We start from the raw sequence: 14,502 nt of genomic DNA, 5'->3' as shown, positions 1-14,502 counted from the left end.
CTGGAGCCACAGCCAGGGACAGAGACTACAGCGCCCTCTGCTGAGAAGGTGTTCGGCTGCAGACTTCCATCTCTGCAGGAAGCCCCTCCCCTCAGGCAGGAGGCCCCTCCCTTCAGGCAGGAGGCCCCTCCCCTCAGGCAGGAGGCCCCTCCCTTCAGGCAGGAGGCCGGACTTCACAGGGAGCGGTCCAGACTTCATAGGGAGCGGTCCAGACTTCACAGGGAGCGGTCCAGACTTCACAGGGAGCGGTCCAGACTTCACAGGGAGCGGTCCAGACTTCACAGGGAGCGGTCCAGACTTCACAGGGAGCGGTCCAGACTTCACAGGGAGCGGTCCAGACTTCACAGGGAGCGGTCCAGACTTCACAGGGAGCGGTCCAGACTTCACAGGGAGCGGTCCAGACTTCACAGGGAGCGGTCCAGACTTCACAGGGAGCGGTCCAGACTTCACAGGGAGCGGTCCAGACTTCATAGGGAGCGGTCCAGACTTCACAGGGAGCAGTCCAGACTTCACAGGGAGCGGTCCAGACTTCATAGGGAGCGGTCCAGACTTCACAGGGAGCGGTCCAGACTTCACAGGGAGCGGCGGTCTACACTTCACAGGGAGCGGGCGGTCTACACTTCACAGGGAGCGGCGGTCTACACTTCACAGGGAGCGGGCGGTCTACACTTCACAGGGAGCGGCGGTCTAAACTTCACAGGGAGCGGCGGTCTACACTTCACAGGGAGCGGGCGGTCTACACTTCACAGGGAGCGGGCGGTCTAAACTTCACAGGGAGCGGCGGTCTACACTTCACAGGGAGCGGGCGGTCTACACTTCACAGGGAGCGGCGGTCTACACTTCACAGGGAGCGGGCGGTCTACACTTCACAGGGAGCGGCGGTCTACACTTCACAGGGAGCGGGCGGTCTACACTTCACAGGGAGCGGGCGGTCTACACTTCACAGGGAGCGGGCGGTCTACACTTCACAGGGAGCGGCGGTCTACACTTCACAGGGAGCGGCGGTCTACACTTCACAGGGAGCGGCGGTCTACACTTCACAGGGAGCGGGCGGTCTACACTTCACAGGGAGCGGCGGTCTACACTTCACAGTCACTTCCACTGAAACTGAAGCTGGACTGAGCCAAACCAAGGGTCAATCAAAAACTGGACCTTTAGTGCAGGTCACAGGTCACAGCAGGTCAGGACCAGAACACGACCAGGTAATAACCAAGACCAAACAAACAAACAACAAACAATAACAACAACAAACAAACAACCAAAAACCACCACCAACAACAACAACAACAACAACAACAACAACAAGGGGACAAGTGATAGATAAAGAAGACGATGGCCATTTTAGCTTTGATTTAGATCTGATTATGTCTGTTTTAATCCCGTTTTAGTCCCGGTTTAGTCCCGTTTTAGTCCTGTTTTAGTCCCGGTTTAGTTCTGGTTTAGTCCTGGTTTAGTCCCGGTTTAGTCCCGGTTTAGTCCCGTTTTAGTCCCGGTTTAGTTCTGGTTTAGTCCTGGTTTAGTCCCTGTTTAGTCCCGTTTTAGTCCCGGTTTAGTTCTGGTTTAGTCCTGGTTTAGTCCCGTTTTAGTCCCGGTTTAGTCCCGGTTTAGTCCCGTTTTAGTCCCGGTTTAGTCCCGGTTTAGTCCCGGTTTAGTCCCGGTTTAGTCCCGGTTTAGTCCCGTTTTAGTCCCGGTTTAGTTCTGGTTTAGTCCCGGTTTAGTCCCGGTTTAGTCCCGTTTTTAGTCCCGGTTTAGTTCTGGTTTAGTCCTGGTTTAGTCCCGGTTTAGTCCCGTTTTAGTCCCGTTTTAGTTCTGGTTTAGTCCAGGTTTAGTCCCGGTTTAGTCCCAGTTTAGTCCCGGTTTAGTCCCGTTTTAGTCCCGGTTTAGTTCTGGTTTAGTCCTGGTTTAGTCCCGGTTTAGTCCCGTTTTAGTCCCGGTTTAGTTCTGGTTTAGTCCTGGTTTAGTCCCGGTTTAGTCCCGGTTTAGTCCCGGTTTAGTCCCGTTTTAGTCCCGGTTTAGTTTTGGTTTAGTCCCGGTTTAGTCCCGGTTTAGTCCCGGTTTAGTCCCGGTTTAGTCCCGTTTTAGTCCCGGTTTAGTTCTGGTTTAGTCCCGGTTTAGTCCCGGTTTAGTCCCGTTTTTAGTCCCGGTTTAGTTCTGGTTTAGTCCTGGTTTAGTCCCGGTTTAGTCCCGTTTTAGTCCCGTTTTAGTTCTGGTTTAGTCCAGGTTTAGTCCCGGTTTAGTCCCAGTTTAGTCCCGGTTTAGTCCCGTTTTAGTCCCGGTTTAGTTCTGGTTTAGTCCTGGTTTAGTCCCGGTTTAGTCCAGTTTTAGTCCCGGTTTAGTTCTGGTTTAGTCCTGGTTTAGTCCCGGTTTAGTCCCGTTTTAGTCCCGGTTTAGTCCTGGTTTAGTCCCTGTTTAGTCCCGTTTTAGTCCCGGTTTAGTTCTGGTTTAGTCCTGGTTTAGTCCCGTTTTAGTCCCGGTTTAGTCCCGGTTTAGTCCCGTTTTAGTCCCGGTTTAGTTTTGGTTTAGTCCCGGTTTAGTCCCGGTTTAGTCCCGGTTTAGTCCCGGTTTAGTCCCGTTTTAGTCCCGGTTTAGTTCTGGTTTAGTCCCGGTTTAGTCCCGGTTTAGTCCCGTTTTAGTCCCGGTTTAGTTCTGGTTTAGTCCTGGTTTAGTCCCGGTTTAGTCCCGTTTTAGTCCCGTTTTAGTTCTGGTTTAGTCCAGGTTTAGTCCCGGTTTAGTCCCAGTTTAGTCCCGGTTTAGTCCCGTTTTAGTCCCGGTTTAGTTCTGGTTTAGTCCTGGTTTAGTCCCGGTTTAGTCCCGTTTTAGTCCCGGTTTAGTTCTGGTTTAGTCCTGGTTTAGTCCCTGTTTAGTCCCGGTTTAGTCCCGTTTTAGTCCCGGTCCTCACCCTGTTGATCAGCTCTCCCACCATCCCGGTCCAGCTGCCGTTGGGCTCCGGGGCCCCGTACAGGGCGTCGTCCACCAGTTTGATCCTGAAGGAGAAGCGCAGGATCTGGGACAGTTCCCGGAGCATGTCCACACAGAACCCTTCGTACTGGTCGTTCCCTGAGAACTCCTGGTACCGGGACCTCCTCATCACATAGGGACTTTCCTGTGGGTCAGATACATGTGTTTATCTTTGTTATTTAGGTGTTTCAGAGCAGAAGGTCCATCCTCTGCTGCTCTGCTGCCTGTGGGGCCCCCAGGGCTCTGTTTAGGGCCCCACGCTGTTTTCTCAGTATATTTTCTGTATATATATGTTATATAAATGTTATATAAATGTTATATATATGTTATATACAGTATATGTTATACATATATATATATATATATATATATATATATATATATTTTGTATACAGTATATGTTATATACAGTATATGTTATACAGTATATAGGGTGTTATATAAATGTTATATATGTGTTATATACAGTATATGTTATATATATGTTAAATACAGTATGTTATATACAGTATATGTTAAATACAGTATATGTTATATAAATGTTATATGTATGTTAAATACAGTATATGTTATATATGTTATATAAATGTTATACATATGTTATATAGATGTTATATACAGTATATGTTATATATATATATATATATATATATATATATATATATATATACTATATATGTTATATACAATTTATGTTATACATATATATATATATATATATATATATATATATATATATATATATATATATATATATATATATATATATATTATATATATGTTATAGCCAGCACCGTTCACATGATTTACACATGTATTTACCTGTGTTTCTAGAATAAAGTGATGCTGTACAGGGTGTATACAAGTGTATGTCGGACATAAAGCTGTTGCTATGGTGATAAAGTCTTTACCTTTTTCTTTTATCCAAGGAAAAGCCTTTTTTACATTGCACCGATCTTCAAAAGACTTTTCATGCTTTCATCAGCTCAAGAACACACTATTGCAGTGACCTTTTTATCTGTGTCTCTGTTAACCTAACCCTGTATTAGCCTCTGTTAGCCTAACCCTGTATTAGCCTAACCCTGTATTAGCCTCTGTTAGCCTAACCCTGTATTAGCCTAACCCTGTATTAGCCTAACCCTGTATTAGCCTCTGTTAGCCTAACCCTGTATTAGCCTAACCCTGTATTAGCCTCTGTTAGCCTAACCCTGTATTAGCCTAACCCTGTATTAGCCTCTGTTAGCCTAACCCTGTATTAGCCTAACCCTGTATTAGCCTCTGTTAGCCTAACCCTGTATTAGCCTCTGCTAGCCTAACCCTGTATTAGCCTTTGTTAGCCTAACCCTGTATTAGCCTCTGTTAGCCTAACCCTGTATTAGCCTCTGTTAGCCTAACCCTGTATTAGCATCTGTTAGCCCCTGTTAGCCTAACCCTGTATTAGCCTCTGTTAGCCTAACCCTGTATTAGCCTCTGTTAGCATCTGTTAGGCTAACACTGTATTAGCATCTGTTAGCCTCTGTCAGCCTGTATCATTCACTGTTTGCCTCTGTTAGACTGTATCAGCCTCTGTTAGCTCGTGTTAGCCTCTGTTAGCTCGTGTTAGCCCCTGTTAGCTCGTGTTAGTCTCCGTTAGCTCGTGTTAGCCTCTGTTAGCTCGTGTTAGCCTCTGTTAGCCTCTTTTAGCCTCTGTTAGCGCGTGATTGCCTCTGTTAGCACGTGTTTGCCTCTGTTGGCTTGTGTTAGCCTCTGTTAGCTCGTGTTAGCCTCTGTTAGCGCGTGATAGCCTCTGTTAGCTCGTGTTAGCCTCTGTTGGCTCGTGTTAGCCTCTGTTTGCTCATGTTAGCCTCTGTTAGCGCGTGATAGCCTCTGTTAGCTCGTGTTAGCAACAAACAATAACAACAACAAACAAACAACCAAAAACCACTACCACCACCAACAACAACAACAACAACAACAACAAGGGGACAAGTGATAGATAAAGAAGACAATGGCCATTTTAGCTTTGATTTAGATCTGATTATGTCTGTTTTAATCCTGTTTTAGTCCCGGTTTAGTCCCGTTTTAGTCCTGTTTTAGTCCCGGTTTAGTTCTGGTTTAGTCCTGGTTTAGTCCCGGTTTAGTCCCGGTTTAGTCCCGTTTTAGTCCCGTTTTAGTTCTGGTTTAGTCCTGGTTTAGTCCCGGTTTAGTCCCGGTTTAGTCCCGTTTTAGTCCCGGTTTAGTTCTGGTTTAGTCCTGGTTTAGTCCCGTTTTAGCCTCTGTTAGCGCGTGATAGCCTCTGTTAGCTCGTGTTAGCCTCTGTTGGCTCGTGTTAGCCTCTGTTGGCTCGTGTTAGCCTCTGTTGGCTCATGTTAGCCTCTATTAGCACGTGATAGCCTCTGTTAGCTCGTGTTAGCCTCTGTTGGCTCGTGTTAGCCTCTGTTGGCTCGTGTTAGCCTCTGTTAGCTCGTGTTAGCCTCTGTTAGCTCGTGTTAGCCTCTGTTGGCTCGTGTTAGCCTCTGTTGGCTCGTGTTAGCCTCTGTTGGCTCGTGTTAGCCTCTGTTGGCTCATGTTAGCCTCTGTTAGCGCGTGATAGCCTCTGTTAGCTCGTGTTAGCCTCTGTTGGCTCGTGTTAGCCTCTGTCAGCTCGTGTTAGCCTCTGTTGGCTCATGTTAGCCTCTGTTAGCTCGTACCAGGATGGTGGTGACTATGAGCGTCTTGTTGGCCAGCGTTTCAGACGAGTTGAGATCCAGAGACGTGGAGTTCATGACCAGAGTGTTGTTGGAGAACCACGTCCCGATCTGGAAGAGAACAGGGCTTTAGAATATGGAGAACATGGAGAACATGGAGAACGTGGAGAACATGGAGAACACAGAGAACATGGAGAACCAAGGTTAGAACGTGCAGAACACAGAGAACACAGAGAACATGGAGAACCAAGATTAGAACGTGGAGAACATGGAGAACGTGGAGAGCATGGAGAGCATGGAGAACACAGAACATGGAGAACCAGGATTAGAACGTGGAGAGCGTGGAGAACATGGAAAACCAGGGTTAGAACGTGGTGAACGTGGAGAATGTGGAGAACACAGAGAAAATGGAGAACCAAGGTTAGAACATGGAGAACGTGGAGAACATGGAGAACAAGGGTTAGAACGTGGTGAACGTGGAGAACGTGGAGAACACAGAGAACACAGAACATGGAGAACCAGGGTTAGAACGTGGAGAACATGGAGAACACAGAGAACATGGAGAACACAGAGAACATGGAGAACCAGGATTAGAACGTGGAGAACACAGAGAATGTGGAGAACATGGAGAACCAAGGTTAGAACATGGAGAACCAGGGTAAGAACATGGAGAACCAGGGTAAGAACATGGAGAACATGGAGAACCAGGGTAAGAACATGGAGAACCAGGGTAAGAACATGGAGAACATGGAGAACCAGGGTTAGAACATGGAGAACATGGAGAACCAGGGTTAGAACATAGAGAACATGGAGAACCAGGGTTAGAACATGGAGAACATGGAGAACCAGGGTTAGAACATGGAGAACCAGGGTTAGAACATGGAGAACATGGAGAACCAGGGTTAGAACATGGAGAACCAGGGTTAGAACATGGAGAACCAGGGTTAGAACATGGAGAACATGGAGAACCAGGGTTAGAACATGGAGAACCAGGGTTAGAACATGGAGAACATGGAGAACCAGGGTTAGAACATGGAGAACCAGGGTTAGAACATGGAGAACATGGAGAACCAGGGTTAGAACATGGAGAACCAGGGTTAGAACATGGAGAACCAGGGTTAGAACCAGGGTTAGAACATGGAGAACCAGGGTTAGAACCAGGGTTAGAACATGGAGAACCAGGGTTAGAACATGGAGAACATGGAGAACCAGGGTTAGAACATGGAGAACCAGGGTTAGAACATGGAGAACCAGGGTTAGAACCAGGGTTAGAACATGCAGATACTTTGAGAAAACCAGGTTCTCTTGTGGGAGCAGCTCTTCTCCTCGTCTGTGTCGCGGGTTTATTTAATTTTATTTGGTGATTGTATTTTACTACAACGAATACGTCCAAAACACAGAGGAGCCCGGGCGTAACCATAGTAACCATAGTAACCATAGTAACCATAGTAAAACTAGAGGCTGTGATGAGACTGTGATGAGGCTGTGATGAGGCTGTGATGAGGCTGTGATGAGGCTGTGATGAGGCTGTGATGAGGCTGTGATGAAGCTGTGATGAGGCTGTGATGAAGCTGTGATGAGGCTGTGATGAGGCTGTGATGAGGCTGTGATGAGGCTGTGATGAGGCTGTGATGAAGCTGTGATGAGGCTGTGATGAAGCTGTGATGAAGCTGTGATGAGGCTGTGATGAGGCTGTGATGAAGCTGTGATGAGGCTGTGATGAAGCTGTGATGAGGCTGTGATGAAGCTGTGATGAAGCTGTGATGAGGCTGTGATGAGGCTGTGATGAAGCTGTGATGAGGCTGTGATGAGGCTGTGATGAGGCTGTGATGAAGCTGTGATGAGGCTGTGATGAAGCTGTGATGAGGCTGTGATGAAGCTGTGATGAGGCTGTGATGAAGCTGTGATGAGGCTGTGATGAAGCTGTGATGAAGCTGTGATGAGGCTGTGATGAAGCTGTGATGAGGCTGTGATGAAGCTGTGATGAGGCTGTGATGAAGCTGTGATGAGGCTGTGATGAAGCTGTGATGAAGCTGTGATGAGGCTGTGATGAGGCTGTGATGAAGCTGTGATGAGGCTGTGATGAAGCTGTGATGAAGCTGTGATGAAGCTGTGATGAGGCTGTGATGAGGCTGTGATGAGGCTGTGATGAAGCTGTGATGAAGCTGTGATGAAGCTGTGATGAGGCTGTGATGAAGCTGTGATGAAGCTGTGATGAGGCTGTGATGAAGCTGTGATGAGGCTGTGATGAGGCTGTGATGAAGCTGTGATGAAGCTGTGATGAAGCTGTGATGAAGCTGTGATGAGGCTGTGATAAGGCTGTGATGAGGCTGTGATGAGGCTGTGATGAAGCTGTGATGAAGCTGTGATGAAGCTGTGATGAAGCTGTGATGAGGCTGTGATGAAGCTGTGATGAAGCTGTGATGAGGCTGTGATGAGGCTGTGATGAAGCTGTGATGAAGCTGTGATGAAGCTGTGATGAAGCTGTGATGAGGCTGTGATGAGGCTGTGATGAAGCTGTGATGAAGCTGTGATGAGGCTGTGATGAAGCTGTGATGAGGCTGTGATGAAGCTGTGATGAAGCTGTGATGAGGCTGTGATGAAGCTGTGATGAAGCTGTGATGAAGCTGTGATGAAGCTGTGATGAGGCTGTGATGAAGCTGTGATGAAGCTGTGATGAGGCTGTGATGAGGCTGTGATGAAGCTGTGATGAAGCTGTGATGAAGCTGTGATGAAGCTGTGATGAGGCTGTGATGAAGCTGTGATGAGGCAGTGATGAAGCTGTGATGAAGCTGTGATGAGGCTGTGATGAAGCTGTGATGAGGCTGTGATGAAGCTGTGATGAAGCTGTGATGAAGCTGTGATGAAGCTGTGATGAGGCTGTGATGAAGCTGTGATGAGGCTGTGATGAAGCTGTGATGAGGCTGTGATGAAGCTGTGATGAGGCTGTGATGAGGCTGTGATGAAGCTGTGATGAGGCTGTGATGAAGCTGTGATGAGGCTGTGATGAAGCTGTGATGAAGCTGTGATGAGGCTGTGATGAGGCTGTGATGAGGCAGTGATGAAGCTGTGATGAAGCTGTGATGAAGCTGTGATGAGGCTGTGATGAGGCTGTGATGAGGCTGTGATGAAGCTGTGATGAGGCTGTGATGAAGCTGTGATGAGGCTGTGATGAGGCTGTGATGAAGCTGTGATGAAGCTGTGATGAGGCTGTGATGAGGCTGTGATGAGGCTGTGATGAGGCTGTGATGAGGCTGTGATGAAGCTGTGATGAGGCTGTGATGAAGCTGTGATGAGGCTGTGATGAAGCTGTGATGAAGCTGTGATGAGGCTGTGATGAGGCTGTGATGAAGCTGTGATGAGGCTATGATGAAGCTGTGATGAAGCTGTGATGAGGCTGTGATGAGGCTGTGATGAGGCTGTGATGAAGCTGTGATGAAGCTGTGATGAAGCTGTGATAAAGCTGTGATGAAGCTGTGATGAGGCTGTGATGAAGCTGTGATGAAGCTGTGATGAGGCTGTGATGAGGCTGTGATGAAGCTGTGATGAAGCTGTGATGAAGCTGTGATGAGGCTGTGATGAGGCTGTGATGAGGCTGTGATGAGGCTGTGATGAAGCTGTGATGAGGCTGTGATGAAGCTGTGATGAAGCTGTGATGAGGCTGTGATGAAGCTGTGATGAGGCTGTGATGAAGCTGTGATGAAGCTGTGATGAGGCTGTGATGAGGCTGTGATGAGGCTGTGATGAAGCTGTGATGAGGCTGTGATGAGGCTGTGATGAAGCTGTGATGAGGCTGTGATGAGGCTGTGATGAGGCTGTGATGAGGCTGTGATGAGGCTGTGATGAAGCTGTGATGAAGCTGTGATGAAGCTGTGATGAAGCTGTGATGAAGCTGTGATGAGGCTGTGATGAAGCTGTGATGAGGCTGTGATGAAGCTGTGATGAAGCTGTGATGAAGCTGTGATGAAGCTGTGATGAGGCTGTGATGAGGCTGTGATGAGGCTGTGATGAAGCTGTGATGAAGCTGTGATGAGGCTGTGATGAAGCTGTGATGAGGCTGTGATGAAGCTGTGATGAAGCTGTGATGAGGCTGTGATGAAGCTGTGATGAAGCTGTGATGAAGCTGTGATGAAGCTGTGATGAGGCTGTGATGAGGCTGTGATGAAGCTGTGATGAAGCTGTGATGAAGCTGTGATGAAGCTGTGATGAGGCTGTGATGAAGCTGTGATGAGGCTGTGATGAGGCTGTGATGAAGCTGTGATGAGGCTGTGATGAAGCTGTGATGATGCTGTGATGAAGCTGTGATGAAGCTGTGATGAGGCTGTGATGAGGCTGTGATGAGGCAGTGATGAAGCTGTGATGAAGCTGTGATGAAGCTGTGATGAGGCTGTGATGAGGCTGTGATGAGGCTGTGATGAGGCTGTGATGAAGCTGTGATGAGGCTGTGATGAAGCTGTGATGAGGCTGTGATGAGGCAGTGATGAAGCTGTGATGAAGCTGTGATGAAGCTGTGATGAAGCTGTGATGAAGCTGTGATGAGGCTGTGATGAGGCTGTGATGAAGCTGTGATGAAGCTGTGATGAAGCTGTGATGAGGCTGTGATGAAGCTGTGATGAGGCTGTGATGAGGCTGTGATGAAGCTGTGATGAAGCTGTGATGAAGCTGTGATGAGGCTGTGATGAGGCTGTGATGAGGCTGTGATGAGGCTGTGATGAGGCTGTGATGAGGCTGTGATGAAGCTGTGATGAAGCTGTGATGAAGCTGTGATGAGGCTGTGATGAAGCTGTGATGAAGCTGTGATGAAGCTGTGATGAAGCTGTGATGAAGCTGTGATGAAGCTGTGATGAGGCTGTGATGAGGCTGTGATGAAGCTGTGATGAAGCTGTGATGAAGCTGTGATGAAGCTGTGATGAGGCTGTGATGAGGCTGTGATGAAGCTGTGATGAAGCTGTGATGAGGCTGTGATGAGGCAGTGATGAAGCTGTGATGAAGCTGTGATGAAGCTGTGATGAAGCTGTGATGAAGCTGTGATGAGGCTGTGATGAAGCTGTGATGAAGCTGTGATGAAGCTGTGATGAGGCTGTGATGAGGCTGTGATGAAGCTGTGATGAGGCTGTGATGAAGCTGTGATGAGGCTGTGATGAAGCTGTGATGAGGCTGTGATGAAGCTGTGATGAGGCTGTGATGAAGCTGTGATGAGGCTGTGATGAAGCTGTGATGAAGCTGTGATGAGGCTGTGATGAGGCTGTGATGAGGCTGTGATGAAGCTGTGATGAGGCTGTGATGAAGCTGTGATGAAGCTGTGATGAGGCTGTGATGAAGCTGTGATGAGGCTGTGATGAGGCTGTGATGAAGCTGTGATGAAGCTGTGATGAGGCTGTGATGAAGCTGTGATGAGGCTGTGATGAAGCTGTGATGAAGCTGTGATGAAGCTGTGATGAGGCTGTGATGAGGCTGTGATGAGGCTGTGATGAAGCTGTGATGAAGCTGTGATGAAGCTGTGATGAGGCTGTGATGAGGCTGTGATGAAGCTGTGATGAGGCTGTGATGAAGCTGTGATGAGGCTGTGATGAAGCTGTGATGAAGCTGTGATGAAGCTGTGATGAGGCTGTGATGAGGCTGTGATGAGGCTGTGATGAAGCTGTGATGAAGCTGTGATGAAGCTGTGATGAGGCTGTGATGAGGCTGTGATGAAGCTGTGATGAGGCTGTGATGAAGCTGTGATGAGGCTGTGATGAAGCTGTGATGAGGCTGTGATGAGGCTGTGATGAAGCTGTGATGAAGCTGTGATGAAGCTGTGATGAAGCTGTGATGAGGCTGCGATGGAGATGACACGTTTGGACAGGATGTTTCCATAGCGACTGTTTTTTTTATCTTAATTAAATTCTGCCAACGCGAGACTCTGCCAACCCAAGATGCAAAATCTGATTCAGAACGTTCATTTATCTGTGAGTGTTTCTGAGTTTTAGTTCCCACGGCGACCGCTTTGACCCAAGCGTGACCTCGGGCGACCTTTGAACTGTCCATGCACTTGTAAAACAGTCCTCACTCTATCGACGACGGGGCGACAATGGACACTCGCGTTAGTCCCGGTCCAGTCCCAGTCCAGTCCCGGTCCAGTCTTGGTCCAGTCCAGTCCAGTCTTTGTCCAGTCCAGGTCCAGTCCCGGTCTAGTCCCGGTCTAGTCCCGGTCTAGTCCCGGTCTAGTCCCAGTCCAGTCTTGGTCCAGTCCAGTCCCGGTCTAGTCTATGTCCCGGTCCAGTCCCAGTCCAGACGTGGTCCAGTCTTTGTCCAGTCCAGGTCCAGTCCCGGTCCAGTCCCTGTCCAGTCCCTGTCCAGTCCCGGTCCAGTCCCGGTCTAGTCCCGGTCTAGTCCCGGTCTAGTCCCGGTCCAGTCCCTGTCCAGTCCCTGTCCAGTCCCTGTCCAGTCCCGGTCCAGTCCCGGTCTAGTCCCGGTCTAGTCCCGGTCTAGTCCCGGTCCAGTCCCTGTCCAGTCCCGGTCTAGTTCGGATCCAGTCCCGGTCCAGTCCGGGTTCAGTCCCGGTCCAGTCCCGGTCCAGTCCCGAATGTGATGAAACTTACACCTTAAAAGTTTGTGTCAAAATTTGTCACAGCTTTTTTAATTTTGATTCCATCTTCAACAAATATTATTAAAAATGAATTCTGGTTTGGCGGAGACGGGGACGGGGTAGAGACCCTGTGAACCCCAGAGTGAACACTGACCTCTCGGTGACCCCCAGAGTGAACACTGACCTCTCGGTGACCCCCAGAGTGAACACTGACCTCTCGGTGACCCCCAGAGTGAACACTGACCTCTCGGTGACCCCCGTGGTGCTTCTCCAGGATCTTCAGCGTGTAGTTCGTCCTCTGACCTTTGCTGTTGAACTCAATGTGCCCGGTCAGACCGTCATACTCCACCTGCAACACCAGAGGGGCAGAGGAGGTCGTCATGGAAACGACAAGATGCAGAGGAGAAGGAAAGATGCAGAGGAGAAGGAAAGATGCAGAGGAGAAGGAAAGATGCAGAGGAGAAGGAAAGATGCAGAGGAGAAGGGAAGACGGACGAATTCATGAGTGTGTGTAAATGTACTCCGCCCAGAAGCCTCGGTCACACACTCACACGCACAAAGTGTGTGTGAGTGTGTGTAGTGTGTGTAGTGTGTGTAGTGTGTGTGAGTGTGTGTAGTGTGTGTAGTGTGTGTAGTGTGTGTAGTGTGTTTAGTGTGTGTGTAGTGTGTGTAGTGTGTGTAGTGTTTGTAGTGTGTTTAGTGTGTGTGTAGTGTGTGTAGTGTGTTTAGTGTGTGTGTAGTGTGTGTAGTGTGTGTAGTGTGTGTAGTGTGTTTAGTGTGTTTAGTGTGTGTGTAGTGTGTGTAGTGTGTGTAGTGTGTGTAGTGTGTGTAGTGTGTTTAGTGTGTGTGTAGTGTGTGTAGTGTGTTTAGTGTGTGTGTAGTGTGTGTAGTGTGTGTAGTGTGTGTAGTGTGTGTAGTGTGTGTAGTGTGTTTAGTGTGTGTGTAGTGTGTGTAGTGTGTGTAGTGTGTGTGTAGTGTGTGTAGTGTTTGTGTAGTGTGTGTGTGTGTGTGTGTGTAGTGTTTGTGTAGTGTGTGTAGTGTGTGTAGTGTGTGTGTGTGTGTGTGTGTGTGTGTGTAGTGTTTGTGTAGTGTGTGTACTGTGTGTAGTGTTTGTGTAGTGTGTGTAGTGTGTGTGTAGTGTGTGTAGTGTGTGTAGTGTTTGTGTAGTGTGTGTAGTGTGTGTGTAGTGTGTGTAGTGTTTGTGTAGTGTGTGTAGTGTGTGTGTAGTGTGTGTAGTGTGTGTAGTGTGTGTAGTGTGTGTAGTGTGTGTGTGTGTGTAGTGTGTGTGTAGTGTGTGTGTGTGTGTAGTGTGTGTGTAGTGTGTGTAGTGTTTGTGTAGTGTGTGTAGTGTGTGTAGTGTGTGTAGTGTGTGTGTGTAGTGTGTGTGTAGTGTGTAGTGTGTGTGTAGTGTGTGTAGTGTGTGTAGTGTGTGTAGTGTGTGTAATGTGTGTAGTGTGTGTAGTGTGTGTAGTGTGTGTAATGTGTGTAGTGTGTGTAATGTGTGTAGTGTGTGTAGTGTGTGTAGTGTGTGTAGTGTGTGTGTGTAGTGTGTGTGTAGTGTGTAGTGTGTGTAGTGTTTGTGTAGTGTGTGTAGTGTGTGTAGTGTGTGTAATGTGTGTAGTGTGTGTAATGTGTGTAGTGTGTGTAATGTGTGTAGTGTGTGTAGTGTGTGTAGTGTGTAGTGTGTGTAGTGTGTGTAGTGTGTGTAGTGTGTGTAGTGTGTGTAGTGTGTGTGTAGTGTGTGTAGTGTGTGTAGTGTGTGTAGTGTGTGTGTAGTGTGTGTAGTGTGTGTAGTGTGTGTAGTGTGTGTAGTGTTTGTGTAGTGTTTGTGTAGTGTGTGTAGTGTGTGTGTGTGTGTGTGTAGTGTGTGTAGTGTGTGTAGTGTGTGTAGTGTGTGTAGTGTGTGTAGTGTTTGTGTATTGTTTGTGTAGTGTGTGTAGTGTGTGTGTGTAGTGTGTGTAGTGTTTGTGTAGTGTGTGTAGTGTGTGTAGTGTTTGTGTGTAGTGTGTGTGTAGTGTGTAGTGTGTGTGTAGTGTGTGTAGTGTGTGTAGTGTGTGTAATGTGTGTAGTGTGTTTAGTGTGTGTAGTGTGTGTAGTGTGTGTAGTGTGTGTAGTGTGTGTGTAGTGTGTGTGTGTGTGTGTGTGTAGTGTGTGTAGTGTTTGTGTAGTGTGTGTAGTGTGTGTAGTGTGTGTAGTGTTTGTGTAGTGTTTGTGTAGTGTGTGTAGTGTGTGTGTGTGTGTGTGTAGTGTGTGTAGTGTGTGTAGTGTGTGTAGTGTTTGTGTAGTGTGTGTAGTGTGTGTAGTGTGTTT

At 48.0% G+C, this 14,502-nt stretch overlaps 1 protein-coding gene across 1 annotated transcript in view; it reads right to left on the bottom strand.

Annotated features, from left to right (window-relative positions):
• LOC140362230 (glutamate receptor ionotropic, kainate 5-like) overlaps positions 1-14,502 on the bottom strand; it is a 76,713-nt gene that overhangs the window by 23,271 nt on the left and 38,940 nt on the right. The window contains exons 9-11 of the mRNA XM_072448324.1: positions 12,437-12,541; positions 5,628-5,735; positions 2,900-3,103 (exon numbers count right to left, since the gene is read on the bottom strand). Of these exons, the coding sequence (XP_072304425.1) occupies positions 2,900-3,103; positions 5,628-5,735; positions 12,437-12,541 (417 nt within the window). The remainder of the gene's footprint in view (positions 1-2,899; positions 3,104-5,627; positions 5,736-12,436; positions 12,542-14,502) is intronic.

This window comes from Eucyclogobius newberryi, unplaced genomic scaffold, assembly GCF_026437365.1.
Source record: "Eucyclogobius newberryi isolate DKJ021-1_F unplaced genomic scaffold, fEucNew1.0.hap1 SCAF_16, whole genome shotgun sequence".
NCBI lineage: Eukaryota > Metazoa > Chordata > Actinopteri > Gobiiformes > Gobiidae > Eucyclogobius > Eucyclogobius newberryi.
Note: the sequence above shows the minus strand (reverse complement) of the source record. Positions and strands in the feature narration are given on the sequence as shown.